Source organism: Haliotis asinina, chromosome 14 (assembly GCF_037392515.1).
Source record: "Haliotis asinina isolate JCU_RB_2024 chromosome 14, JCU_Hal_asi_v2, whole genome shotgun sequence".
In the NCBI taxonomy this organism is placed as follows: domain Eukaryota; kingdom Metazoa; phylum Mollusca; class Gastropoda; order Lepetellida; family Haliotidae; genus Haliotis; species Haliotis asinina.
The window spans coordinates 40,411,540-40,439,430 of NC_090293.1; the positions used below are offsets into that span (position 1 = coordinate 40,411,540).

The 27,891-nt window shown below is 40.8% G+C and overlaps 1 protein-coding gene across 1 annotated transcript in view; it reads right to left on the reverse strand.

The window, feature by feature from the left end:
* The window catches only part of LOC137261752 (chromodomain-helicase-DNA-binding protein 1-like), a 43,743-nt gene that overhangs the window by 13,010 nt on the left and 2,842 nt on the right, over positions 1-27,891 (reverse strand). Inside the window, exons 2-16 of the mRNA XM_067799537.1 lie at positions 23,142-23,254; positions 22,444-22,553; positions 21,212-21,344; positions 18,677-18,790; positions 17,686-17,842; positions 17,367-17,525; positions 17,044-17,142; positions 14,990-15,160; positions 8,253-8,366; positions 8,023-8,137; positions 5,781-5,937; positions 4,933-5,088; positions 4,617-4,725; positions 4,269-4,417; positions 3,943-4,022 (exon numbers count right to left, since the gene is read on the reverse strand). Coding sequence (XP_067655638.1) covers positions 3,943-4,022; positions 4,269-4,417; positions 4,617-4,725; positions 4,933-5,088; positions 5,781-5,937; positions 8,023-8,137; positions 8,253-8,366; positions 14,990-15,160; positions 17,044-17,142; positions 17,367-17,525; positions 17,686-17,842; positions 18,677-18,790; positions 21,212-21,344; positions 22,444-22,553; positions 23,142-23,254 — 1,936 coding nt within the window. The remainder of the gene's footprint in view (positions 1-3,942; positions 4,023-4,268; positions 4,418-4,616; positions 4,726-4,932; positions 5,089-5,780; positions 5,938-8,022; positions 8,138-8,252; positions 8,367-14,989; positions 15,161-17,043; positions 17,143-17,366; positions 17,526-17,685; positions 17,843-18,676; positions 18,791-21,211; positions 21,345-22,443; positions 22,554-23,141; positions 23,255-27,891) is intronic.

The following is a 27,891-nucleotide window of genomic DNA, read 5'->3' on the forward strand; positions in this document are numbered from 1 at the left end:
CAGTATTGATCTTTAAATTACAACATATACAAATGTAAATCAATTCAAGAACAAGAATAATTTAACAAACTCACAAGCGATCCCATTTAGTTGACAGCACTAATTCATTTTCAGTCGGTATAAAAGCTGTATAGTTCAAAAAACGAAATAATAATGTACATACATGTACATGTGGGGAATTTATCTCTTAAAAAAATCCGAAATTACAGTCTGTTTGGTGTTCGGGCATGGCATCACATCCCCCCGGGTCCTTCGCTGAATTGCTCTGCCATGTTACTAACCGTACTGGTTAAAAAAATGATCCTACACCTTAAATACTAAACCCAAAACAAAACATCAATTTAGATAATCCAACTCCGTTTTCCCTACTTCTCATTTTGTATTTTCAAGGAAATCACATGACCGCTAACATAGACTGTCACATGACAACAACATGCGCCATTGTTTGTTCAGAGATATCCTAGTCCGTGATCAACGTGTCACTGGTAACAACTTAATTATGGTTAATTGTTTGAATAAAGTTCAGTTGGTAAGTGTGCTGACAATGTGTGTATAGATGCGTAGTTAAACATGTCACTTGATTGTTGAGTCCGTTAATCGTTACTTTTGATCTTTAGGTAGCACGTTTATGAGGATGAATTCCGTTTGCGCGACTGAAGTTTTCAGTTGCAACAACCAGCTTTGACAGTTCGAGACAAAAGGGTAAATTTGTACTTGTTAGAGCTTTTGGGGACCCTAAAATGAGTTCGACACAACCGGGAATTCGACACATCTAGTTCGACACATCAGGGTAAAAATAATGATAAATATAAGGAAATCGACAGGGACCGAGATGTCAGTTCGACACATCCGAGAATTCGTCTCAACCGAGTTCGAGACAATGGGGTTCGACTGTATATGTAAAATGGATTTGTGCTAGTGCATTACGTTATATGCACAACATTAAAAATGACTGCAATAAATGTCAAAAATGGATTAGCTTCTATGACGTCAAACATTGACAGAGAGGTCATGCACATATAAAGATAAGGGGGCATAACTCCGCTATGCTTAGCACTAGGCCAATGTAACTCAGATCACATGGAAAGAATTTGCTGTGGATACGGACACTATATTTTGTTCATGGTGAACCAAACATGCATACAAAGGTGCCCGGTGTGAGCAGTTATCATTTGGTAGTTTCACATTTTATAAGAAAAGATGCCAGTGTACTACATGAGAAAGCATGGAGTTTGATGGCCCTATCCAATACATAAGCTAGTTCTCAGATTCCCATTTCTCCTGTTTGTGTAGATGTATTTTGACAAATTTTGCATCATTATTAAAAGAGTAACAGTCACATCTTCAAATGTAATGAAATGACTGATAATAATATGACATTTCAGTTGATGTCATGGCATGTTTTGTGCATTTTTTTATGTCGGAAAAATATGACATTGGTTTGCTGATTAGCATATATCTCACCTAATTTCCATTAACTCTTTAAAAGGTCTACGCTGTTATGGCAGAATTCAACACTCTTTTGACTAAACATAAATTTAATGGTTTTACCATTGAAATAGTGTACTGAATATATCAACAATTAAATGGTTTAACTGCATGTCTTATTGTGAGTATCATGCATACCTGTTTGACATCAATTTAACAAAAATGAAAAATATTATTTCAGAGCACCTGAATATTGAGTGAATAAGGTACAAAAAGGTCGCCTTTTTAAGTATGCAACTATTAGAATATGGACTTAAGTTAGTCCAGATTAAGACATGACCTGGCTTATATATTTTTAAACAATTTTCGTATAAATATTGTTTGAGTTAGATATCCTGCCATTACAATATGTTTCAGTCAAATTTGAATTTATCATATTATTGAAAACACTGATAATGACTCATAAAACCCTTTTGACAAACTCGCACCTGGTCAATCAATATTCATAATTGTTTTGTCTATAAAACGACTTCAACAAATTCAATGAACAAGACAATTCCTATAAATATACTTGCGTATAAATTTCATTAAATGTACAAATCATTTTCAATTGATATTATCGGTTTTACTTATATGCTTGAAGTAAGTCGCTGTTTATTAACCTGTTCATATGAGACTGCAATGCTACTCCCAATGTATTGAATATTGTACATCACAGGAACTAAAGCACATGTTGCAGTAATGGCTACATGTGATCATCTAACATTTGTGTAAAGGCTTACAATGTGGTATACTACACTAAATTAGTAAATGTGTCAATTTCGTATGTAAATATTATTCAAACAATCAAAAACTTCAAAGAATAAAAACACATACCCTATGCACGTATGACATGATGCTGAACAAGGCTAAATGTAGGTACTGAAATTAGTTAATGAAAACATATTGGAACCAAACGCAAAATATACATCATAATACCGTAAGTGTAATCGGAATGATAGGATAATTGTGCTTACTCTTGTTCAACTGACCTTCACCTGAAAGAAATTGCCTACTATGTGCAAACAATGTTGGCGTGTAACATCACTACTGAGGACTGATTTCTGTAAAAATGGCAACTTCGCTGACAAGGCTTCACTGGATTTTGTGAGGACTCTTCCCTTGATTCAGGGATTGTTTGTACATAAATAGAGATGTAAGTAATCCGAATGATTCTGACTATCTGTGTATTGTTATATGTTTTTATAATTTACATTGTAAATAACAGACGAAGCCAGCAATGCTGATAAGTATCGTTGTCATTCCACATGATTTTGCATCAGTCATTGTGTCATGCTCCATGGAAACTTTGACAGTTTCTTATGAATTATCAGATCATTGACATGTATCTATTTTTAATTTGCTATTTCTTGCTATGATACTCTCCTCCTCTGTATTCTAAACGTATTGAGCTATTGAAAGCAATAATTAGACTGCTGGATGTCGGAAAATTCCTGAAAATACTATGTAGTGAAAAATCGAAATTTTTCTGTTTCAAACAAGCGCAGTCATTTGAGCAAAGCGTTCCTTTTCACACCCAATACCTTTTGTTTCGTTTTATCTAGACATCTGGTATTGGTGACAAAGACCATTTGTAAGTTGTTTCCAAGATGTATGAGGAATCCAATGATGCATTTGTTGCAGCTGAATATGAAATATATATGTGATGTAATAGTTGTCTCAATACCAGCCTTTGAGAATTGATATTTTGTAAACACTATCCAGTACATCCTCGATATCTCCAGGGTATACATTCCGACAAGTCTCTACTATACCCTGAACGCATCTACGGGTCAGCCCGAGAATTTTATTACCTCCCTTTCATGGCTTCACATTCTCTCAGTAGCCAATCAGCTAGGTCGTCGTTATGGTTGAGCTTGCCAGTGTCAACAAAGGTAGCGGTTGCAACTGCGAAGGTTTGCGAAGGATTTTTTTTAAAATCATACAGACAAATTTATAGGTCCGAAACTTTAAAAACATATAAGCAAGGACTCCTTTTACCTCTTTCAGAGAACCTCTGCGTGGTTTGCGTTGCCAAGCTTAATCGGTTAGATAATTTAAAAAGCGAACGTGAGTTGTGATTGGTTCGCTCAACTATTCAGCGTATACACCTGATTGGATAAAACGCCAGCCAAGGTGGGTAATAAATTTATCGGGCAGAGCCATAGATGCATCAAGGGTATAGTAGAGACTTGTCGGAACGTATACCTGGAGATATCGAGGATGTATCCAGTATGGCAGCAAGTGCATTTTGGTGTTCCTCAAGTGTATTTTGAAAAGTTATCTGAGGAACTATAGCTTTGCCTGAGATAATAGTGGATGGTATCAAGAAACAGGAAATTTCCATCAAAATTCGAATATGTGAAGTGTATTTGTGTGCGTGATATATTTAGTATTCTATTGGACTTCAAAGAAAGAATTAAAGAGGAAGGATATATATGTCCTTGTGGCATCCAGTGGGTTAAGTCATCTTACCTCTTCTTGCGCTGCTCCTGAGCTCGTCGTATCTCTTGTTCCTCTGCCAGTTTTGCACGCTTCTCTGCAGCTTCCTTCCTCTGTAAGAAATATCTATTCATAGGAACAATACCAACAATTCCTGACACCCAACTTGAAAATGAAGTTTATTTACAGGGAAGACTATACATTTGTACATTTATCATACTGAGATAAATGTTCATGGGATTATTTCTAGCATTATTAACACAACTAATAGCATAATAAATCATAATAATAATAACAAAATAACATCCAACCTGATCTAGACATATACACGGTCTGTACACACAACAAATGGTCCCTACCCTCCTCTTGCGCTCCTCAAGCTCTTGGGGGGTCAGCTGTTTTCGGGCCTTGCGCTGGAGCACAGGCAATGGACCAAGGAGACTTTTCTCCTTCTTGATGCGTAAAGTTCTCTCCCCAGATGCAATGTCAGACTGTACAATGAGCTCCGCTAAGAAGAAAACATAGGCAGCTTTAAGATTTCCTGATACACTGCGCAGTATTCTTCCACTAATACGTATTAGGAAGCTGATATCAGAATTTACGTTGCATTCTCTCACACTCAAGTTACAAACATCAAGGCTTGTTACATCAAATGAGAGTCTGCTCAATGTAAATACAAGGTGTAAAAGTAAACCTAACCAACTAACCTTCAAGAAGGTCTTCAACAGCCTTCCTGTCAGCTGCTGTGGTATCCCTCGAGTAGTCTGTGCCTTCAAACACATACATGCTCTGGGGAGCATCATCACCCATCATGTCCTGTATAACATAGCAAGACCATACCTTAAACACTAAATGTTCCTTTGCTTGTTGTGTAACTCCACACTCAGCAACATCCCATTTGTAAGATGACGGTTTGCAATCCAGTAGTTGATCCTGAGCAGTGATCTATGCACTGGGATAATAGTTACTAAAGGACACTAGGCACTGCAATCATTTATCACCAGAGCTTGTGTTCAGAATTACCTCCCCTGTCTGGTCCTCTTCATCCTCCACCTTTTCTTCCAGCTGCCATACCCCATCAACGGTAGCTCCCAGGTACTTTTCCAGGTCTACATCACTGCTGTCCTCCTCATCGGCATTCAGCAGCTTGTCTACACCGAACCTCAGTACATCTTGAAGCTGATACAGATGAGAGATCACAGATCACAGACCAAAGTGCACAGGTCACAGATTACTTGACCACAAGACAACACACCACAGGTCAAATCAAACCTGTCATATCATTCTGACCTCTGTTTAATCCACAGTCAGGACTCAGTCCTGGACAAAAACATTGCATTTTGGGTGGCACACTACCTTCAAATAACAAGGATATAGTTGAGAAAATGTTGGTAAATTGGTCACACATTTCTGATTGTCAGCATAAAGCAGCACAAAGCTATTTTCAAAGTGAGTAGACAGCTGTTCTGAATAATTTTCTGAATATGAGTAGGCAGCTGTTCTGAATATGAGTAGGCAGCTGTTCTGAATATGAGTAGGCAGCTGTTCTGAATATGAGTAGGCAGCTGTTCTGAATATATTTCTGAATGTGAGTTGCCAGCTGTTTTCAATACATTTTTATATGTGAGTAGGCAGTTGATTTGTATATATTTCTGATTGTGAGCAGGGTGTGGTTCAAATATATTTCTGATTGTGAGTAGGCTGTGGTTCAAATATATTTCTGAATTCAATCACGTCAAAACCACCATCAATCTTGACCTAGAACTTCAACACTTCTGTCATTGCTTGAAAAATCAGATAAAGGAGTAACTAACTATGGTGAACTTTTAAGTTCAAACAGACAAAAACTAAGATGTCCCAGTATTTGCTACCTGTTGTTTGTTGTCTGCAAACAGTAAGTGCTTCCCACCAGCTGTGAACTGACCACTCTCTATCACTTTGTCAGTCAGTTTCAACTTCTGCTCTGCTTTTGCTAGAATAATCTCCTCCACCGTGTTCTGACCAATCAGTCTGATCACCTTCACAGGCCTGCAGTGGTAAGCATCATTGTACATGGTGTAACACTACATAAAGTAGCATACAGACGTGAGAACAGCAGATCACAAAAAATGCTGAAAAGCTAGCCAAGGGGCTTGTGTAGGGGTGTGTCTTTTATTGCTGATTTACATTTACCTCAAAAACGTTATAAATTAAACCAAAATCCCTGAAATCTGTGGATGTGCCAAAAATCAAACTTGTAGACGTTCATTATTCTTTGAAAAAAGTCCTCCTTAAGCATTAAAATGTCCATTTTAAAACCTACAACACTTGTAACTGTATTATAAGAAAATATTTACAAAACTAAACATATGTTTTTGTCTTCTGAGACCACCCCTACAGTGCACCTCAGGGCCCCCCTACAGCCAAGAGCATTTAACTATGGCCTTCAACCTCACGCCTCACTTTTCATGCTGAACTAGTCAGACAGAATGAGGGCAGGCACGTTGCTGTACCTCAAGGAGGACTTTCTCCAAAGAATCAAGAACCTCTGCAGGTTTGTATGACTGATGAAGGGGCATGGTGTGCGAGCTGGCTAAAGCGCCAGGCTAGTGATCCAGCGAGGTTGAGGTGTCGGGATCGAGCCCACCTGTTACCGGTTGCAAAAACCTTGGAGTCAGCTTTGTGTGCAGACTCTTTCAGTGTTGTCACAACCCCTAGTGTACAGTACACAACCCTGAGCACTTAAAGAACCCACGAATATGGTATATGACCAGATGGTGGCCACATGAATACGTGCATACACCTAGCTGCAGGTACAGCAATGTGCAGTAAACTTGGACAACAATGTGTCCCAGTCCATCTAACTGTGAATTGGGTCCCTCGTTAGGCTGAGAGAGCCACAAGAAACTTGGTGCACCTAGTGGCAGCAAGAGTTGTGGCACTAATACAGGCATCCAATGATCAAGGGAAACAAATACCAGTGCGTTGAGCATGGATATGTGTGTTATATAAATATCCTATAATAATAAAAATAATAATAATGATTCCTTGGTGCGATTATAGAATACATTCACCACTTAATTATGCAGATATTTTACAACCATGTTTACCTTATACCACCAATAGTTTTTCCTCTGATAATCAAAGTGTTAGGTTCATATACCCCATACATATGGTTGAAACAAGCCATCTCAATAAGGTTTGTGTTTGCTGGATGACCAGCTTTGCTACCGCAAGGGTTTATCTTTACAGATAGATGCTGTCCACTTAATATATGCTTCAAGTGTCTTGTGAATGTTTAGCTCATGAACACGTCAACTGTTGTTTCCAGTAGCAATCCAACTGAGCACTTGACATAGGGATGAAAAGAGCAAGAAGTTAACTTCCCCTGACTGCTCCTGACACCTATCCTCATCCATGGCTTCCTTCTCATGCTCCTCCAGTAGGGAGAGACCTCCTGCATCAAGACCTCCCAAATCATGCAGGAAAGAACCAAGGACAAAGATAAAGGATCGAGGAGCACTAAGTTGCCCAGCTCGACTGACCCTAGGCACAAGGCCAAACCTTGTAACTGAGGCCAAGGGAATCACCTGCTGCGACAGAATTACCCTGTAAGCTAGTAGGCATGGTAGTAACTAGTGGTGCCAGCACTCAAGGACCTGGTGCACTGGTCGGCAACTGTATGAAACCTGAAGGACCAGGCCCGATACAACTGACAAAAAAAAATCAGACTTGCTATTGGTGCAAATTTTTTGGACAATTGTGCAGAAGAAGAGGGAGTAGGGGAAGAAGGGTTTTTTTTCCAATGCCCTGGCCTGCATACCCTCAACCTCTACTGCTGTTGAAGAACTCTTCCTTCCTTTGGATTTTTTGGAGTGAAGGTCCTTAGCACAAATGTTCCCCTAAAGGGTGCTCTGATTGCTTTGTCATAGACAGGTTGTCAGCGCACATGACCAACTACTATAAAAGTCCTTGTTTAATGGAAAACATGTTGCAAACTTAGAAATAGAAATACACCATGTGCCAGTAGGGCCATCATCTGTAAAGAGGACTAGAGGCTTTGATTCCAAAGATCTTGGAAGAGACATACATATATTGATGCTTCAGATGATGAAGAAGTCTGACACAACACACCTTGTTTGTCCAATCCTGTGAGCTCTAGCAGCAGCTTGAAGGTCATTTTGTGGGTTGAAATCACTGTCCACGAAGATAACGGTATCAGCAGCTGTCAGGTTAATCCCTTGACCACCTGAACAACACGTAGTGATGAGGTAGCTGAGGTTTGCAAGACATAACAGCATGCATCCTGCAGTTTGTATGAACTTAACAGATTACAACTTTACAAAATAGAAAAAATAGCTGACCTGCTTTTGTGCTGAGAAGAAAGACAAAGGTTTCATCATTCTCATTGAAATTCCGGACAGAGAGAAACCTTTCTTCCCCTCTGACAGACCCATCCAGACGTTCATATGTAAAATCTGCAACAAACAGAAACACAGAACATTGAAATGTATTTCACAAAACAGTTGTCACATTATGGATTACGCACCAAATGACCTGTATTAAGATGTCTTACAATGTAGACTACAAGTGGATGTGGAATGTACTGAGTCCACTAAAGATGAACTTCTTGGGTGGAAATGATTGCACATTTCAGCAGAATCCACTCAAAAGTCTGCGGTCAAAATCTACAGCGCCTGCATGCTTGTGTTAAAGAAGTCTTCCTCCTGTTGATGTAGAAAGGCCACACAGCTGCTGCGGAAGGTACAAAAGGTAAGAAGTGGAAATCCAATGTGCCAAACGTGTTGAACGTTGGATGTTCAGTGATTCACAGCCACAGCCGAGCATTGCAGTCATGCCCTGTCTAAAAACATTACAGTGTTCCCAGAAATTATTGAGAAAATCGTTGTTTTTTTTGTAATGATGCTAAGATTGGAAAAAGGGCTTTCACTATGCACTAAGCATACTAAATAAAGGAGACAACTCTTGAAGGCTTAGAAGGCAGCTCATTACGTCAAGAGTTATCTCCCTTGTCTGAGCACACAGCTTCCTGTGATGACATGGCAGAATTTACAGCAAGAGAGAAAAGAAAGCTCATTCTAGATGATTTTGAAAGGGGTGAGGCTGATGCTAAAGTGTTAGCTTGTAGACGTGGTATTCCTCTGTCTACAGTATACAGAACTTTGAAGAATATTCAAACAGGAACCGGGATAGAGCACAAAGCAGGGGCAGGTCGGCCTAGGAAATTCAGTGTTGTGGATCGCCGAAGACTTGGGCAGATTGTGAGTAGGGGCAAATTGAAAAGTGTTGAGAACATCAGAAATGAAATGATTAGCAGAGGAAGTCCTCAGGTATGCAATGAAACAGTTAGGCAGGAATTACAGAGACTTAATTGGGTGAAAAAACGTGGAATTCCCTCGCCGTTGATGAAAGATGCACAAAAGGAAAAACGTTTAAACTGGTGTCGGGCTCATGAAAATCAAGATTGGGATAACGTTTTCTTTTCGGATGAAAGTTCTGTTTGGCTTTTCCCTGATTGTGTGAAAATTTGGACCAAAGATACTGTCAAACCTATCTACCAGCGACCAAAACTTAGCCCGAAGTTTCACATGTGGGGTGGCATATCGGCTCGCGGAGTGACGCCATTGTGTGTTTTCACAGGAAACTTGACAAAAGAAAGATACGTTGACATTCTAAATGGTCACCTTCTTCCGATAGCATAAACATTGTATGAAGATGATTGGATTTTCCAGCATGATAATGACCCAAAACCCACTGCGCGCTTCACAAAACAGTGGTTGTCGGGCGAAAATGTTCAAGTTTTAGACTGGCCCAGTTACAGCCCAGACCTAAACCCAATTGAGAATGTGTGGGGAGTCATGAAGGACAGAATAAACCAAAAGGGACTGAGAAATATTGAAGATATGAAGGCCGAGGTGGTCCAATATTGGGATACCCTGTCACACGATTACCTACAAACTTTGATGGGTAGTGTGCCTAGGTGTATTCAGGCATGCATTGCTGAGCGAGGAGGTCTAACAAAGTACTAAAACAAGACTGAGACTGTAAAAGGATGATGTTTCAACATGTTTATGTAAGTAAAACGCCAGAAGTTCATAAACGTAATGAGTTACATGACGCAACATGATTCTCAATAATTTCTGGGAATACTATATATGCATCTCATTACAGCAGAATACTTTTATAGCGAACACAAATATAACAAACTGACAGCTATAGCAAAACTGTTTATTAATCCCGAATAAACCCCTGTATATAACGAATTGTCTATAGGGAACTTAATGAACACAGCAAACTGATCTGCAATCCCTGGGAGTCCTTGTTAACACTAATTAAAGGTGTGAATAGTGAACTGAACAAAAATCAATCAGTCACTGCCAATTAGCAGTGCTCACTTTGAAATCAGTGTATAGCGAACTCATTTGTTTCAGGTCAGCGTGACAGAATGTCCAGAGCTGACTCTGTATGTGATGATGATGATGACAGACCCTCCTTCATATTCTGATGCCAATATGGCATTTCTAACATTGAAGAACTATGTAATTTTCAGAATAAAATTGATATCATATACTTATCCTGAATACGGCTTATTATGCTTATATACTCCCTCTACGTGAAGATAGTGGAACACTTGAAATCTCTTGAAGTTCCCTTCTAACAGAAGCAGATGTACAATACACTCACGCACCGGAAAAATCCCTTTCCTGCCAATATGGTCACATGACCAGCCTTGTTTGTCACTCTCTCCAAATTCCTGAAAGGGGCGGTTAGGAGGGCTTGATGCCATAAGTATAAAATATCAGTTTTATTCAGAAATTACATATTTTCCCTTCACCTGATTCATTCTTATTATGCTTACAGAATCTGACAGAAACGGCGGTGGATCAGGCCATGCTGGATTCTGTTGACTGCCACATAAGTATACTCTGCAGAGTGTCTTGGTCTCAACACGTCACATGATTAAAGGGTGAGTGAAACTCAACGTCTTTGTGGAACCCTTAGTTGTGTGACAACAAGTGGTCCATATTGGCGAATGCCAGTGATGTCTCCCTTGGTGCTGTCCAGTGGGTAGTTGTTGGCAAACACTGGATTTAATTCCCAAAAGCAGCCCTCCATTACAGTTGTTAGTGAGCAGTTTCCACATGGAGCAAATGTCGACACCAAGGCTCTCAATCTGTGTGGATTGGAAGGTCATGGAGGTTCAAGTCCTGCTGCTTTGTAGTCCCTCAGTATAACAGCTCTCATTCATACTGAGGCAGTGTTAGATAATGGGATGAATAGGCGCTTGAAATGTTGTCGCCTTGTTTTTATTCGTTGGAGATATACTTTCATGGCTCTGTCTGGGCATAATGATAAAGACTGCTCACCATGTGGCCCACTGACTGTACATAATGCCTACTCAACAAAGGCTTATCTTTCTGCCCAACACCGACACACGGTAACAAAAGTCTTAGTTACACAGACCTGAAAGTCTTTTTCAGGAAAACGAGGGTACCCAAAGAAATATATACAACAAAACAAAACCAGGTCCGACTTAAAGGATAGGAAGTCTCTCTTATCTTACTAAAAGAACCGCGTAAAAACAACAGAATGGTTCTAGTTAGCAACCATAATCCCATGAACATGGAACTCAATACCATTGTCACCTATTAAGTGGCTCAGACATCTGCCTTGACACTTTCCCCTCACCACATATTGCTGCTTACCGCAAAAATAAAACTCTTAAGGATCACTTAGTCAAAGTCACTTTGACCTATCCCAGACAACTACCACAAATCAGTGGACAGACAGTCAATTTCGTCGACGATTTGTGCGACAAAGCGAATTGCAAAATCTGCAAAATATTAAGCAACAGTGACACTTTCACCAGTTCCGTCATCAAAAAGGCCTTCAAAACGAAAAGCTACATCAACCAATCCCGTAATGTAGTATACCTCCTCACTTACAAACGCTGCAAGAAACAATATGTAGGTGAAACCAAAAGATGTTTCAGAATCTGATTAACAGAACACTATGCTGATATCATGCACAAGCGCGACAAACCGGTTGCAAATCACTTCAATTCAGAACATCATGGCAAAAATGATCTACAATTCCAAATCATAACCCAACTCAAAGACAGTCTGGACTCTGAGACAACCATGAAAAAATGAAGATCTCTTCAACTAAAGTGGATATTTGAGCTCCATACGTTCCAAACGCAAGGACTCAATGACAGGATTGTAGCCTGACATATCCCTTTTGCCTTATCTACTGTTTATTTCTGATACTAACAGTCACAATCCTTATGGACAAACACGGCACCCAGTCCTAAACACAGCAGACACTCACTCACTATGCAACGTTACCCAAACGATGATATCGGTAAACCACCAACGCCCCCGATAACAAATACAGAACAAACCTTGACGTCACAATGTGATGTCACAAACGGCTGACGACATAATCACCCTACATGGAGAAAACGCCATACACTAGCATGGTTTGTCCTACAAAATTCTCACAGAAGGATGCCCTCACACGCCAAAAACTACATTCGTAAACACAAACTGGAACATATCTGCCGCATCCACGGCTTCCAGCTTGACGCCCCAGACTACTGGCAGAAGATCAGCCCCACCAAGATGTCTAAACCAGGACCCAGTCAAGCCACCAGTAAAAACGTCTGGAAACACCCAGCAACAGAGCAGGCCACATATGTGGGATTCACGCCCGTCCTGCCGTTTCATTACTGGTTGCATACCATCGATGAAAATGAGCTCATTACCAAGCAATGGGCGGTGTACCATCAGCAAAACCCGGACAATGTGACCAATAGAATCCATCCCGGCAAAGCTGGTTACACTTAACCGCATTCCACGCACCTGGATAACATCCTTAAAGAGTAACAGGAGATCAAACCTGGGACTACCCATGAGGACATTATAAAAACTTCAATGTTACTAACTCTTACAGAGTTAGCAATATAAAGTTGGGCAACCAGTTAGTTGTTGTGGCACGCTAATGCAATATACTTATTTATACAAAACTTTCTGTATACAGTCAGGCCGCGTTAGTCCGGACCCCGGCAATCTGATTCCTGTGATATCCGAACAGTAGCTGGCTGTAACCAATCTTGTTTACTATATAAACTCATTACTTATTGATTCATTATTCCGATGCTTCAGTTTCCGTATCTGGACTTTAATTAGCGGTAACAGATTAGCTAGTTACACATGGTTTTGCTTTGTTAATCCGGTGGTACATCAAAGAGGTTCGGATAATCGCCTTACCTCATGAGCACCTGTGATTAGCGCTGGTCTTCATAGGCTGACTTCAATTGTAACTGTTAACTGAGGTGACACTTCTGAGTTGAGCATGTCATTAGTTTGTGATTTTAATCAGTTAATAGGTTTCACTTTTGTTTAGTTTGAGTAATACCTGTCATGTTTCCCTGCTGTATAAAATACCGATTGAGTCAAAATGAGATCAGCTGCACTTGACACATGTCAGTCACAATGGCAAGTCCTGCCCCTAAGCGTAAAACGATGGGAAATTACTGCCGCACAAAAAAGAGAAATTTGTAGATACAAAGAGAAAAATCCTAATGCCAAATGAGAGCCTATATGGACTCTATGATAAATTATTTTGAGTGTGTTGGAGACGACAAAAACTTGGAGACAATGGTCAGCATGCGTCTTTTGAGCCAAACAGACTGTTATTGGAGATTTCTTTCAACACAAGTGAGTGATTGGTATGTGTAATACTATAAATAATCTATTCAGACATTGCATTGATTGATTGTTATGTTAATATTCAAGTTGTTATGTCTACAAACTGTAATAAAGTCATTTTATACATGCATACGTTCGTATGTTCTGGTCTCAGTATGTCAAAGGGAAGTAACTCACCTGAAGTGGTGTTTGCTTCAGTAGTCTGTACGTTTCACTATCCGAACGTTTTTGATGAAAAACAGAAGTGTTCGGATTAACGCAGCCTGACTGTACTCTAAACAACCCGATCACTAAACTCTAAAGAGAACAACTCACTCACTAGTAGTGTTGTTTTTATCCTCCCTAGTTATCAAGCCGATCACCTGGGACCCCGACTCTCTAACCCAGAGAGCAGCCATTCCACACAACAAACACACATGTTGTTTTACCCATTTACTTGTAAATTAATCCCAATAACAAATACCTTATTTTAAAACAGTTATCAGATTATCTTTCTGACAACACAGCCACAAAATCCACTCTGTTCTCACAACAATCCAAATCGGAATCACATCCCCGAACAAGGGTAGATTAAAAAAGCCTAATCAACCAACAAAATACGGCCAATCCATGCCATGACATCACAGCATGAGGACAATCCTGTGATGTCACAAATAACACCGCCACCGAGATTTTCTCTATAAAAAGGCATGTATGTCTCCAGTATCTACGTCTGATGAGTACACTTTGTATGAAACATGTAACAAAGATACACTTCAGCCAATCAGCACAGTGTAGTCACATACTTTGCTTTATCATGACAACAATACAATCCAAAAAACGAATATGACACAATTTAGTTTAAAGAATTGAAATATAAGCAAAAACATATCACCGTTTCAGGACCCAAGGTGCCTCCAACCGTCATTGTCAAGTGATGAAGGAGAGAGTGACAGGCATAGCAGGTCATGTGACCATATTGGCAGGAAAGGGAGACTTCCTGTGGGGGAGTGTATTGTACATCCACTTCAGTTAGAAGGGAACTTCAAGGGATTTCAAGTGTTCCACTATCTTTGCATAGAGGGAGGAGATAAGCATGAGTCAGGATAAGGAAAAATTTCTAGTTTCACAGAAGACAACTGATGTGTTTTCATTCGATTAACCTACCAATTTTGAACATATGCAGTTGGCCAAATGAGAACAAAGTAATATCACAGACTCTGTAGTGAAACGAATATGTCTTTATTGTAATTTCGTGAATAGTGAACTATGGATATAACAAACTAATTTCAGTGGTCCCTTGGAACTGGTTATAAAGGTATTTTACTGTATATGTAAAGCTCTGTAGATTAGGGATATCCCTGACTGTAGTCACTTCCCCTACTGACCTCGATAACCCAGGTAATCCTGAAGAATGTCCAGCATATGTGTCATCTGGGAGAACATGAGCACCTTGTGTCTTGTCTGTTTCAGGTGGCACAGCAGCTTGTCGATGAGAGCCAGCTTCCCACTGGCCTCCACCAGGTGCTCCCCTAGCTCAAACGGCTCTGACTCCACACCTGTCAGATATACACCCATACACCAAGTGAATCAAACATCATGCACATGAATCTTTATCTAAACTACTCTAAGAAAGCAACGCATAGGTAGTATTTTTCCATGTAACTTTCAGAATATGAATCATTGGTGTCTACGTAATCAGCATATCTATGGTGAACACTGTCTGCTAACATTTCCAAGTTTGAATCCACTGTCATTGAGGACAACTTGCCAAAATGCACTGAAATCTGTTTTCCTCAATAAATGCAATAAACTGCGTTTTCTTTTACACACACATTCCATGCATCATTTCCGGTAAAAGTTCGGGGGGGGGGGGGGGGGGGGTTCAATATTCTTGCGACAGCTGACAACCTTAAATTTGGTGTAAAAGTCATGCCTAGACTTACTGAGGCTCAGCGCAACAATGCGATTGGAAATTTGGAGGCTGGGACGTCTCAGTCTGCAATTGCAAGGCAACAGGGTACAAAGGGTACCATAGCAAGCCTATGGCATCGCTACCAGCAGCAAAGGTAAACACATGATCGCCCCAGGTCAGGTCGACCCCACGTGACCAGGCCCACTCAGGACAGGTTTATTCTGCTTCGATATTTGTGGTTCACCACAGCATCCTCCACAACATCGGTAGTGCCAGAACAATTTCTGATCAGATTGTGAGGAACCTCTTATGTGAGGGTGGTATTTGTTCCAGAAAACCTTTGCGAGGACCTGTCCTTACACGTCATTATTGGCAATAATGCAGGCAGTGGTGTTGCCAACATTTCTGATGGCCATTGCAAAGATGGAGAATTGATATCTTCTGTGATGAGTCATGTTACATGCTATGACGTCCCCCCAGAAGAGCATGTATATATCAACATAATAATGAACGCTACACTGCAAATTGTGTACAGGAAGTGGACAGATTTGGTGATGACAGTGTCATGTTTTGGACCGACATCTCATACAGTGGCAGGACAGATCTCATTCAGGTCCAAGGCAAGTTGACAGCAACAGTCCTGTTATGGCGATGAAATCATCAGGCCTCATGTCCTTTTCATGAACTGCCAGAACATCATTTTTCAGCATGACAACATTTGGCCGCATACAGCAAGAATAACCAGGGATCTACTTGCCCAAAACAACGTTCAGGTTCTTGATTGGCCCTCACAATCACCAGATCTTAACGCTATTGGACATTTGTGGGATGAATTGGATCGTCGTGTGCGGCAGAGTGACCCTCAGCCACAGACGTTATGTGCTCTGTTTGTGGTATTGAGGGAAGTGTACCAACTCATTCCCAGGCATTTCATCCGGAATCTGGTCCTGTCTATGGGACGCCGATGCCAAGCAACCCTTGATGCTAATGCTGGCCACACAAGATACTGACTGCTCTGCGACCTTGACCTTGGAACACTTGTCATTTGTGACGTACAGTTTCTTGCAGCATTGGGCCGTTAATGTTCATTCAGGTTTTCTTCATGACTTCCCTGTATTACTGAACCTTAAGTGTATAAATTGATAACAATTTTCAGCTATGCCTTTCTTTTTTGAGTAGTGTATATAAACCCAGTAAATCAAGCTGCAAGTGACTACATGAGAAGTATAGTACAAACTGCATTTGCCACAACACTTGAAGTTGTATCCATAAAGTCGCACTAAGTATGCGTTATTCTTGACTCACAAACTTTATACTGCCAACCAACATCATACATCAATACCTCTGCTCAAAAACTCCATCCTGCAACTCATCAGCTTACATATACCACATACTTACACTTTCGACATTATTCACATATATCTGCTACTAATTTATGTCCTAGGTCCCTAAACAAAAGACCTTTGACTTCTTTGGTAATGCTGAATTAGCTGCAATGTATTCAGCAGCACAGTTCTTTCCCCTTACCATCAAAGAGATATGGATGGTTGACACACTTCCTCAGCTGCATCAGGATGTTCATGAGGCGGGGCTGGGCAGTCTGCATCCCTGTGTTCTGGAAGGCTTCTGCAATACATAAGCAGGTATGTCAGTACTCCCTACCACTGAGGGCAGTAAGAAGAAAATATATTTTGAAAAAAAAGTAACTTGTCCTGACTAATTTTCCACTTAAACTGCTTTTATGGCACAACGCGTGATGTTAATGTTTACTGGACTATATAATGAAGAGTGATAATTTCACCCTCTACTAGTTCCACTTTATTGTGCTGTACTGTGGTGTACATGGGTACCTGGATCTCTGGTGAGGATGCCCTTATATAGCTTCTTCTGTAACTTGGACACTCCATGGTACAGAACCACCTCCATCTTGTTAGGCAGGTCAGACAGAACATTGTTCTTTGTACGCCGAAGCAGAAAAGGTTTAAGAAGGTCATGCAGCTCCTCAAGACCTGCAACAGAACATGTCACTGTTCAAACACACAAAACATTACTTGGCATCATACATCAACAACGGATATTATTAAAATACTGTTTTGGTTTATGAAATGAAAAATAAGAAAATTTTGGGATAAGAGCTACTGCAAGTAAACTCCTTTCAGTCCACTGTACCTTCTTCCTTCTCTGTGTTGCTGTATGTTTCCACAAACTTGTCCACTTTAGAAAGACGGAACTTCCTGGGAGCTATGAAACTGAGCAAGGCATACAGCTCTCTCAGATTGTTCTGAACAGGAGTTCCAGTGAGCAGGACACTGCAGGAGATGTCCCACTACAACAACATCAACTGACAATCAAATCACAGTTTACCTACTTCAAACATTCTGATCAAAGGAAACATAGATAACATCTCTCAAACTTTTATTTCATAGCTTAACTATAAAACTGCAATAGCTACACAAATTAAAATAGAACAATGAGTGTCCAAAATGATTACTCCGGATTGCAATCAAAACTGTTAGTTTTCTGTATCATTACTTAGGACCACAATAACTGTTCTGTCTTCTTTATCAATACTCACAACAACAATTGCAACTGATCAAGGATTCTATATCTTTACTCAGGACAACAATCGATACTGTTCTCTCTTCTGTATCATTACTCAGGGTGATAATCATAACTGCTAAGTTAGTTAAGTCAATCTTATCAGAGAGAAACTGCCCCAAACAATAGTCTCAGGTATTCTACTAGAAAACTAGCGTAAGCTGAGCATCGACTTGACAACTTACCTGTATTAGCATGAATGAGCACTGCTGCCCACTGGCATGTTGCCATTGTTGGCAAAGGCACCCCAGGTTGTCTGTGATCACTGCTACACTGATGCGACTCTAATGAGCAAGGCATGTGCAGGTACATGTGGAATCGATTTCATTGTCATGAAATACATGTGTACTAGCCTACTGCACGTGTAATGCACATGTACTAGCCTACATCTGTTTTACCTTTCACAAACCAAATGTGTTTCCTTATTGCAGTGCACTAGCTACTTCTCGCAAACGCGTTCTCTGCACCAGTCCAACTTATCCTTGTTTGCCAGTAATGTACTAGTGTTAGCTGACTACATCAACAGTTAGTAAGTGAGAGGAGGCAGCTGGCATAAGTTTACCTCCTCCAGAGTCTTGTAAAGCAGAGATTCCTGGTTCTTGAGTCGGTGAGCCTCATCCACCACCAGCACGTTCCAGGGGATGGTCTTCAGAAACAGGTGGTCCTTCATACACAGCTGCAACAAGACAGATACACTGCATCAGGAGGATACAAGATGCTTACACTGCAGGAGGAGGATATGACAACTGACATCCACTGCAGCAGAAGGATACAACAAGACACATACACTGCAGCAGGAGGATACAACAAGACACATACACTGCAGCAGGAGGATACAAGACGCTTACACTGCAGGAGGAGAATACAAAAAGACAGTGTGGCAGCATATACCAAGACACATACAGTGCAGCAGGAGGATACAACAAGACCCATACACTGCAGCAGGAGGATACAACAAGACACATACACTGCAGCAGGAGGATATGACAACTGACATTCACTGCAGCAGGATGAAATGACAACTGACATCCACTGCAGCAGGAGGATACAACAACACCCATACACTGCAGCAGGATGAAATGACAACTGACATCCACTGCAGCAGGAGGATACAACATGACACATACACTGCAGCAGGAGTGAGTGAGTGGGTGAGTTTAGTTTTATGCCACACTCGGTAATATTCCAGCTATATGGCGTTGGTCTGTAAATAATCGAGTCTGGACCAGACAGTATAGTGATCAACAACATGAGCATCAATCTGCGCAACTGGGAACCAATGACGTGTCAACCAAGTCAGAGACCCTGACCACCAGATCCCATTAGTAGCCTTCTGTAGCAAGCATGGGTTGTTGAAAGCCTATTCTACCCTGGACCTTCATGGGTACACAGCAGCAGGAGGATACAACAAGACACATACACTGCAGCAGGAGGATACAACAAGACACATACACTGCAGCAGGAGGATACAACAAGACAGTATGGCTAGATGGTGACACTGCTGCTACATGGATACACTACAGTTATAGTTACATAGAGACAATACAACACTGTAGTTACACGGAAACACTACAACAGTGTTGCTACACGTTACATGTAAGCACTACAACAGTGTTGTTACATTTATACACTTCAACAGTATTGCTACATCGATACACTACAAGAGTGCTGGTACATGGAGACTCTGCAACATCGATACACTGCAACAGTGTTGTTATATGGAGACACTGTAACAGCGCTGCTATATGGAGACACTGCAAAATTTTGTTACATGGATACACTACAACAGTGTTGGTACGTGGATACACTACAATATTGTTACATGGATACACTATATAACAGTGTTGTTATATGGAGACACTGCAACAGTGTTGTTATATGAAGACACTGCAACCGTGTTGCTATATGGAGACACTGTAACAGTATTGCTATATGGAGATTCTGTAACAGTGTTGCTATATGGAGACATTGCAACAGTGTTGCTATATGGAGACACTGCAAGAGTGTTGTTACATGGATACACAGCAACAGTGTTTATATATGGAGACACTGTAACAGTGCTGCTGTGTGGAGACACTGCAACTAATGACCTTCACCTTGACAAAGGAATGCCAGTATTTAGCACAAGTTGGGGACATTTATGATACACTACAACAGTGGATACATGGATACACAACAGTGTTGCTATATGGAGACACTGTAACAGTGTTGCTATATGTAGACACTGCAACAGTGTTGCTATAGGGAGACACTACAACACTGTTGCTATATGGAGACACTGCAACACTGTTGCTATAGGGAGACACTACAACACTGTTGCTATATGGATACACTGCAACAGTGTTGTTACATGGATACACTGCAACAGTGTTGTTACATGGATATACTGCAACAGTGTTCCTATATGGAGACACTGCAACAGTGTTGTTATATGTTGCTGTATTGTCACTGGAAATTCTTAACCTGTCAACGCCTGACCTACATTATCTGCTGTCGCACCAATCGCTGTGTTGACATTCTGCCATAGTTGATTCTCTCTCACACCAAGACTTTGGTGAGTTTGCTATATTGTATTTTGTGACATAGATTTTGTCTTAGATTTTGTCTCTCTTGAATTGTACCTGAAATCTGCATTGTTATATTGACTTGTGACTTTGTATACCTTGCTCTCATTGCATAATAACAGAATTTGAATGTAAACGTCTTGTCTTTGTTCTGTTTTTGCTGGTTCTCAGGGGATTTCTTAAATTGTTGTCACAGTAAATTATTAACCGTAACAATATGGAGACACTGCAAGAGTGTTGTTACATGGAGACACTACAAAAGTGTTGTTTCATGGATACACTACGAGTGTTGTTACATGGATACACTACAACAGTGTTGTTACATGGAGACACTACAACAGTGTTGTTACATGGAGACACTACAACAGTGTTGCTATATGGAGACACACAAGAGTGTTGCTATAAGGAGACACTGCAACTAATGACCAGTACCTTGACAAATGCATGCCAGTATTTAGCACAAGTTGGGGACATTCATGCCAAAGCAGTGATAGAAATACAACAGCACACTAATGGCCTTGGAGAAATATTACCTCATATGTTGTTATGAGAGCATCAAATCCATATGTCCCATTTTCCTTTTTGGTAGCCTTTATTTTCTTGGACAGATCATTTCTCACATCTTTGTCACCAACAAAACACAGAGTTTTGGTTTGGGGTGAAAATCTGCAACAACAACAACAAACACCATTTCATAGACCATTTTCACAGTATTGTGTTTTGAAAGGTGTGGGTTTGAAATCAAGGTCATACTTTTAAATGCAGGGTTTTTGCTGGGTTGTTGTGACTTGAGGAAGGTGATGACTGTGTTGTGAGAAGAGGAAAGTAACGACGGTGTTGTGAGTAGAGGAAGGTAATGACGGTGTTGTGAGAAGAGGAAGGTGATGACTGTGTTGTGAGTAGAGGAAGGTGATGACTGTTGTAAGCAGAGGAAGGTAATGACTGTGTTGTGAGAAGAGGAATGTGATGACTGTTGTAAGCAGTGGAAGGTGATGACTGTTGTAAGCAGAGGAAGGTGATGACTGTGTTGTAGGAATAGGAAGGTGATGACCGTGTTGTAAGCAGGGGAAGGTGATGACTGTGTAGTGAGTAGACAAAGGTGATGACTGTGTTGTCAGAAGAGGAAGGTAATAACTTTGTTGTGAGTAGAGGAAGGTGATGACTGTTGTAAGCAGAAGTAGGTGATGACTGCGTTGTGAGTAGAGGAAGGTGATCACAGTGTTGTGAGTAGAGGAAGCTGATGACTCTTGTGAGTAGAGGAAGGTGATGACTGTCATAAGCAGAGGAAGGTGATGACTGTGTTTTGAGTAGAGGAAGGTAATGACGGTGTTGTGAGAAGAGGAAGGTGATGACTGTGTTGTGAGTAGAGGAAGGTGATGACTGTTGTAAGCAGAGAAAGGTAATGACTGTGTTGTGAGTAGAGGAAGTTGATGACTGTTGTAAGCAGAGAAAGGTAATGACTGTGTTGTGAGTAGAGGAAGGTGATGACTGTTGTAAGCAGAGGAAGGTGATGACTATGTTGTGAGTAGAGGAAGGTAATGACTGTGTTGTGAGAAGAGGAAGGTGATGACTGAGATGTGAGAACAGGAAGGTAATGACTGTGTTGTGAGAAGAGGAAGCTGATGACTGTGTTGTCAGTAGAGGAAGGTAATGACTCTCGTGAGTAGAGGAAGGTGATGACTGAGTTGCGAGAAGAGTAAGGTGATGACTGTTGTAAGTAGAGGAAGGTGATCACTGTGTTGTGAGTAGACAAAGGTGACACTACCTGTTGAACTCCAGGTCCCAATTCTCCAGGACTGAGCGAGGACAAACCACCAAGTGAGGGCGGCGTTGGCCAGTTTGGCTGCCACTCAGATATGTCAGCAGGGCAATAGTCTGAAACACACGACAACATCAATATCACTCATCCATACCAACATCATGGATCACAAATAACACTACTACTCACAACATAACAATGTCACTAATCACCTGAAACCATCATTCATCACCTCAAACCATCACTCATCACATAAATCTTCATGTATCAAAATCACTCTTTCACCAACATAACAAGCCAACATCATATCACGTGGGAGCACTTACGACAAGTCAGTATCAGCTTTTGTGAAATCAAAATATATTTAAAGTCTTGACCCCAATTGTATGGTGCATATCCAGTGTTTGCCCTAAATATGAAAACTTAGGAGTCATCATGACTGAGTGGTGTCATGAGAGGGAGTCATGGGCATGTTTTTGTGAGTCAACTTCACGATGGAACTTTCATCAAGGCATCAGCTGTGATTGTTTAATAATGATAAAAACAAGGTAAAGCAGGTCAGGTTTTTTATTAGAACTGAGATAATGACAAGCTTAGATTATCTGAACTTAAGGCCAAGTAGCATTGCATCAACACTAATGCAAGCTTGTAAATTCACTGCATGTTTTAGACAAATTCGTGCATCAAATACGCATGAACTTTACCTGACATGTCTTTCCAAGGCCCATTTCATCACCAAGGATACAGCCATGCCCCTGCTGGCAGCAGTTAATGAGCCAGTTCACTCCCTCCAGCTGGTATGGGCGCAGAGGAAGGTCTGTGTGTAAATAATTACACTGACAAGAAATAGGTGACAAAATATTATCTTTCATACAGAAAGCAAGCAGATTTTTAAACAATGAAATATTTCTAAGGCACAGAAATATAAACAAAAGAAGCCATAAATATTACCATCCTAAATTTTCTTAGCTACCGACAGCATGTTTACAAAACAATGTAGCTGCAACTACTGTGACTACAGAATACTGATAAAACTTGTATGACTAGAGGATGCCATGGTTACAACCAACCAGCCTACAGAACACTACAGTAAAACATCTATGAGTAAAGGGGTCATTTCTATATTTTTCCTGCCCACAAAATACTATGGATACAACTCTATGACAAATTGTTGCCAAGGCTACAACAAGACAACAGAACACCATGGCTACAACTAGTATGACAACAGGGTGCCATGGTTACAAGTAGACAGTGGAAAACCATGGCTACAACTAGTACTAGTATGACAACAGGGTGCCATGGTTACAAGTAGACAGTGGAAAACCATGGCTACAAATAGTACTAGTATGGCAACAGGGTGCCATGGCTACAAGTAGACTCTGGAACACCATGGCTACAACTAGTATGACAACAGGGTGCCATGGCTACAACTAGTACCAGTATGATAACAGGGTGCCATGGCTACAAGTAGACTCTGGAACGCCATGGTTACAACTAGTATGACAACAGGGTGCCATAGCTACAAGTAGACTCTGGAACACCATGGCTACAACTAGTATGACAACAGGGTGCCATGGCTACAAGTAGACTCTGGAACACCATGGTTACAACTAGTATGACAACAGGGTGCCATAGCTACAAGTAGACTCTGGAACACCATGGTTACAACTAGTATGACAACAGGGTGCCATGGCTACAACTAGTAGTAGTATGACAACAGGGTGTCATGGCTACAAGTAGACTCTGGAACAACATGGTTACAACTAGTATGACAACAGGGTGCCATGGCTACAGCTATCAAGCCTATAGAACACAACAGGAGTTCATGGTGACAGTTAATTTGACTACAGTACAGAACAGCTAAAAAATCTGTGTTTCTGAACACATTTCTGTACATATTTCCCAATCAGCATCGGATAACCAATACTAACAATCTTACCAGTTTACCAGCATAATCTTAGAACTTAAGCATTTTTATTACCTACGAGGGTGAAAATATCGATAAATAGTCTCATTTATTTAGTCCGACATCCTTGTTAATCCAACAATTTGATGTGCAATGGACGATGTCAGATTAACAAGACTTGACTGTATCAAGGTGATGGCTACCCTGGTTAAAAGCACAGTAATGGCAATTGCTTCTGTAGCAGAAAGAGTCAAGTTGGTCAAGTTGGTAGCTTCCTTCTGATGGAGGTATTTGGGGGGGAAAGGCTCTCTATCTTTCACCAAAAGTGTTGTTTCATTTATATTTGGGAATACAATCTTGACTTGTAATAGTGCCTTCCATGAGCAGGGGATCTGGAGCACCTATCTACCAAGATTAACAAACCTAGAAATGAAGTAGTAGGTAGAAACAACAATGAACAACAGACGTCCGTCCACAAGGACGCTTGAAGTAAAAGTGATTTCGCACTTTCGAGGTTCAGGAGATCACGCCACTTCCATGACTATACATTCATCGATACATGAGGTAGCCATTCAAGGGAATGGCGGATCAACGACTGTCTGACCTCTTTTGAGCGAAGCTTGTGGTGGGCGAGCTGGCTAAGGCGCCAGGCTAGTGATCCAGCGAGGTTGAGGTTTCGGGATCGAGCCCACATGTGACCGGGTATAAAAACCTTGGAGTCAACTTTGTGTGCAGACTCTTTCCTTGTTGTCACAACCCCTAGTGTACAGTACACAACCCTGTGCACTTAAAAGAACTCACGAATCCGTTGGTATATGACCAGATGGTGGCCACAAGAACACGTGCATACACCTAGTTGCGGGTACAGCAACGTGCAGTAAACTTGGACAAAGTACTGTGACTATGTGTCCCAGTCCACCCAGCTGTCAGTTGGGTACCTCGTTAGGATGAGAGAGCCACAATAAACTCGGCGCGCCTAGTGGCAGCAAGAGTTGTATACTCCCCAGGGAGTTGAGATTGAAATATGATGTGCTGTTGAGATTGACATCCAGTGATCGACGGAAAAAATACCAGCGCCTGGAGCATGTACTTGTGCGTGGATATGTGCGCTATATAAATATCCCATCTATCTATCTAATATGCATAGACCTATGGTAAGGTAAATTAAAAATTATTTTTATACCAAATATATTTAAATTTATAAACTGCCAAACCCTAAACAGTAGCTGTTGTCTCATTGGTTAAATTTGTTAGGCTGTCTCATGATTGTTACCTGATGCAACCACCTTCTAAGGTTTGTTAGACTCAGCAGAAGAGTGTAATGGATAATATTGAGACTAAGTTTACTTATACTGGTCCAATGATAAAACAGCAATGTGAAAAAACATATTTGTGTGTGTGTTTCACACTTACTCTCAAACTTGGTGCACAGTTCCTACAAGTCAATGTCAGAGACATGGGAAAAATGAAAATTGAATGAAATATCAGCATTTTTCACTATGGAGTGAGTGAGTTTAGTTTTACGCCGCACTCACCAATATTCCAGTAACATGGTGGTGGTCTGTAAATAATCACGTCTGGACCAGACAATCCAGTGATCAACAACATGAGCATTGATCTGTGCAAATGGGAACCGATGACGTGCCTGACCACCCAATCCCATTAGTCGCCTCTTATGATAAGCATAGTCGCCTTTTAGGGCAAGAGTGGGTTGCTGAAGGCTTTTCACATTGAAGGTCCTATTGTATTCATCTATTACGCAAGAGGATGCATAAATCGTGGTTCAAGCAAACTTACTGCACACAATATGTAATGGTATGACGTAACCAAATCAAAACGCTGATGTCACTGTGCAATAGTCATTACATCAGTGTGAAATATCATAAAAATGTAATTATTATGATAAAATTGATATTTTAAACTTATCGTGACTCATGCTTATTTGCTCATCTCCCGTTCCTTTCCAAACAGTCAGCAGAAACTGGAATCCCATCAGATTCCCTACAAGCGAAAGTACAATCACTCACCTTTAGCCATCTCTCTACTCCCACGAAAACCGACTACGTGACCACCCACATGCTAAATATCACTCTCACTGTTGAGAGGGGAAGGTTGGGAGGGCTTCATCTCATGAGTCAGGAAAAGCATAAAATATCAATTTTATCATAAAAGTTACACATTTTTCCTTACCCTGACTCATGCTTATTTGCTGATGATGCAGGAGTGTAATACCTGTCAATGTAGACGCTCCAAGAATCCCTCCAAATTCCCTAGTTGGTTTTTGCAGGAGTAGAGAGATGGCTAAAGGTGAGTGATTGTACTTTCGCTTCTAGGAAATCTGAGGGGATTCTAGTTTCCACTGACCATTCGGAAGGAAGGGGAGATAAGCAAATAAGCATGAGTCACGATAAGGGAAAATGAAGGGTGTTTTGCTACACAATACACAGTTGTACGTTATGTAATTGAAATTAGTATAATATGTTATATTCTGTGGGCGTTGTTTTAAGTTCTTTTACCACGGATGTATGGATTTACATGAAATTTTTAGTGCTGCAAAACATTAATGCTTTGACTGCATTTTGTTAATGGCTGCAATAGTCATGAACATTTCTTTTATTTCTATTTTCAAATTCAGTTGATAAAATGTTAATTACTTTGAGTTTGTAACATGGAATCTTTCACCAAAAATATTACAATGACGGTTAATGGCGTAATGCTGAAATTTAAAATTCACGAGACACCATTACCGATAGGGCTCTGACGGGTACTCGAGTACCCGGCAACGGGTCGGGTACGGCAGGACTCGAGTCCGATTTCCAGGACTCGAGTACCCGATAAAGGGAGATAACTCTAAACTAAACGTGACTATTTGCGCAGTCATGGATGAAAAAAGATCGAACGTGTGGGCGCATTTTGATCTTGACAGTTCCAAACGAACAACCAAGTGTCGCCTTTGTGGCATTATGTTGAGCTATGCAGGGAGCTCAACCAGTTCAATGAGAAAACACCTTAACATGAAACACAAGTCCGTCAGTGTGGACGTTTCTTCCCAAACTCCGATCAAAAAGCATGCCATGCTGACACAAGGATATTTTGGCGGTTACAACCGAAAAAAGCTCGACTCAAAAACATACAAAACTTTCACATGCAAGGCCATGCTGAGTTGCGTTAGAGACCTCAGACCTCTGGACCTTGTTAAAGGTAATGGTTTTCGTGATTTTTGTCACTCACTGAATCCTAGTTATATCGTGCCATGTCCAAAGACCCTCCATAATTACCTTATGAAAGAATATGCCGACACAAAAACCCAGCTTAAGGATATTCTAAAGCAGTCCTCTGGCATATCTTTGACAACAGATATGTGGACCAGTTGTGCTACCCATGGCTACATCACCGTGACAGGGCACTACATCACAGACGAGTAGAATTTAAAATCATGCATTCTTGCCACTAGACGCGTGGAGGATCGCCATACAGGCGAGAACATCGCTGATGCCTTGGTATCCATCAAAATGGAGTTTGAAATTGAGTATGTCTGTGGTCTCACA